General features: G+C 51.6%; 1 protein-coding gene across 3 annotated transcripts in view; it reads left to right on the top strand.

The window, feature by feature from the left end:
• The window catches only part of dhrs12la (dehydrogenase/reductase 12-like a), a 21,227-nt gene that overhangs the window by 9,945 nt on the left and 8,782 nt on the right, over positions 1-2,500 (top strand). For all 3 annotated transcript variants that reach the window (XR_004164342.2, XM_031574073.2, XM_031574074.2), the window contains exon 6: positions 257-318. Coding sequence is in view for 2 of the 3 variants with exons in the window: in XM_031574073.2 (XP_031429933.1) it covers positions 257-318 (62 nt within the window). In the remaining variant the exon portion in view is untranslated. The remainder of the gene's footprint in view (positions 1-256; positions 319-2,500) is intronic.

Genomic DNA, 2,500 nt, shown 5'->3' with positions numbered 1-2,500 from the left:
TCTCTCCTCCTCTCCTCTCTCTCCACCTCTCCTCTCTCTCTCCCCCTCTCCTCTCTCTCTCCACCTCTCTCTCCACCTCTCCTCTCTCTCTCCACCTCTCTCTCCTCCTCTCCTCTCTCTCCTCCTCTCCTCTCTCTCTCCACCTCTCTCTCCTCCTCTCCTCTCTCTCCACCTCTCCTCTCTCTCTCCACCTCTCCTCTCTCTCTCCTCTCTCTCTCCTCTCTCTCCTCTCTCTCCATCTCTCTCTCGTTCTCAGCTATCTACATCCTCACCAAGAGTCTCATTCCTCTGCTGGAGAAGAGCACTGACCCCAGAGTGGTAAGAGCATCATGGGTAGAGCAGAGCATCATGGGTAGACGACGGGCACCATGGGTAGAGCAGGGCATCATGGGTAGAGCTGTGCATCATGGGTAGAGACAGGCATCATGGGTAGAGCAAGGCATCATGGGTAGAGACAGGCATCATGGGTAGAGCTGTGCATCATGGGTAGACGACGAGCATCATGGGTAGAGCTGTGCATCATGGGTAAAGCTGAGCATCATGGGTAGAGCAGGGCATCATGGGTACATTTACATTTACATTTACATTTAGTCATTTAGCAGACGCTTTTGTCCAAAGCGACGTACAAGGGAGAGAACAGTCAAGCTAAGAGCAATAAAAAAGCATGGTGTAACAATAAATACTACTTTACATGAGAATTAGAAAAACAACAACCTAGAAAAGAGGAAAAAGAAGTGCAGGAATGTAACTGCTGAAGTGCAAGTTAAGCGCTAGTCAGGTGCCAGTTAGGAGGGGAGGTGCTCTCTGAAGAGTTGGGTCTTCAAAAGCTTCTTGAAGGTAGAGAGGGACGCCCCTGCTCTGGTAGTACTAGGCAGTTCGTTCCACCAACGTGGAACTATAAATGAAAATAGTCTGGATTGCCGTGCTTGCACGGACGGCAGTGCCAAACGACGCTCACTAGACGAGCGCAGCGTCCTGGGTGTAACATTTGCCCTTACAAGAGCATTTAGGTAGGTGGGAGCAGAACCAGTAAGCACTCTGTAGGCAAGCATAAGTGACTTGAACTTAATGCGAGCAGCTACTGGCAGCCAGTGGAGCTCGATGAGTAGCGGGGTGACGTGTGCCCTTTTCGGTTGGTTGAACACCAGACGCGCCGCCGCGTTCTGGATCATCTGTAGTGGTTTCACCACGCAAGCCGGCAGGCCCGTTAGGAGGGCGTTGCAGTAGTCAAGGCGGGAGCTCACCAAGGTTTGCACCAGCAGCTGGGTGGCATACTGGGTTAGGTACGGCCTGATTTTGCGGATGTTGTATAGCGCAAAGTGGCACGACCTGGAGACAGAGGCGATGTGGGCCGTGAAGGTCAGTTGGTCATCAATAATGACCCAGAGGTTTCTTGCTGTTTTGGATGGAGCAAGAGATAAAGAGTCAGTATTGATCTTGATGTTGTGGTGGATGACCTGTTTGGCTGGGAAGACCATCAGTTCCGTTTTGGCCAGGTTCAGCTGAAGGTGGTGATTTTTCATCCATGTGGATATATCAGCGAGACAGTCCGAAATCCGCGTCGAGACCGTGGTGTCCTCAGGAGGGAGAGACAGAAACAGTTGAGTATCATCGGCATAACAGTGGTAGGAAAAACCATGCGAGCGGATGATAGGGCCCAACGAGGTGGTGTAAATGGCAAAGAGAAGTGGTCCCATCACCGAGCCTTGGGGCACCCCAGTGGTGAGGCGGTGAGGTACAGACAGCTGACCTTGCCATGACACGTTGAACGAGCGCCCAGTGAGGTAGGATTCAAACCAGGAGTGCGCATTGCCAGAAATGCCCATACTTGACAGTATGGACAGAAGGATGCGGTGGTTGACTGTATCAAACGCAGCTGATAAGTCAAGCAGGACGAGAGCCGAGGATTTAGCTGCTGCTCTAGCTGTTTTTAAGGCCTCCATTACAGACAACAGGGCTGTTTCGGTGGAGTGACCGCTTTTGAAGCCAGACTGGTTCGGATCGAGGAGATTGTTCTTTGACAGGAACTCGGTGACCTGTTTGGAAGCTGCCCTCTCAATGGTTTTAGATAGGAGCGTGAGAAGTGAGACCGGTCGATAGTTTTCCACCTGAGTGGGATCGAGAGACGGCTTCTTGAGCAGCGGCGTTACCCGAGCCACTTTGAAAAGAGAAGGAAATGTTCCAGAATTAAATGAAGCATTAATCACCTGTGTTATTGCCGGTAAGACGGCAGGCGATATGGCTTGAAGGATGTTGGATGGGATGGGGTCCAGCGGGCATGTAGTTGGACGGCTACCTGTTAGGATTTTGGAGACCTCACTCTCGCTGAGAGGGATGAAAGAAGGAAAAGATGAGCTATTGACGGTTGCGCCCTTAGGGGAGGGGGACAGTTGGTCGAACTGTTGCCCGATGGCTGCCACTTTCTCTGTGAAAAAGGAAGCAAAGTTATCAGCAGTGAGGTTAGTAGCTGGGGGGGGAGGAGGAGGGTAGAGCAGAGTTT

The sequence above is a fragment of the Clupea harengus genome, chromosome 9 (assembly GCF_900700415.2).
Source record: "Clupea harengus chromosome 9, Ch_v2.0.2, whole genome shotgun sequence".
NCBI classification, from domain to species: domain Eukaryota; kingdom Metazoa; phylum Chordata; class Actinopteri; order Clupeiformes; family Clupeidae; genus Clupea; species Clupea harengus.
The sequence above is the reverse complement of the archived record's forward strand: the minus strand, read 5'-3'. Positions and strand labels throughout refer to the sequence as shown.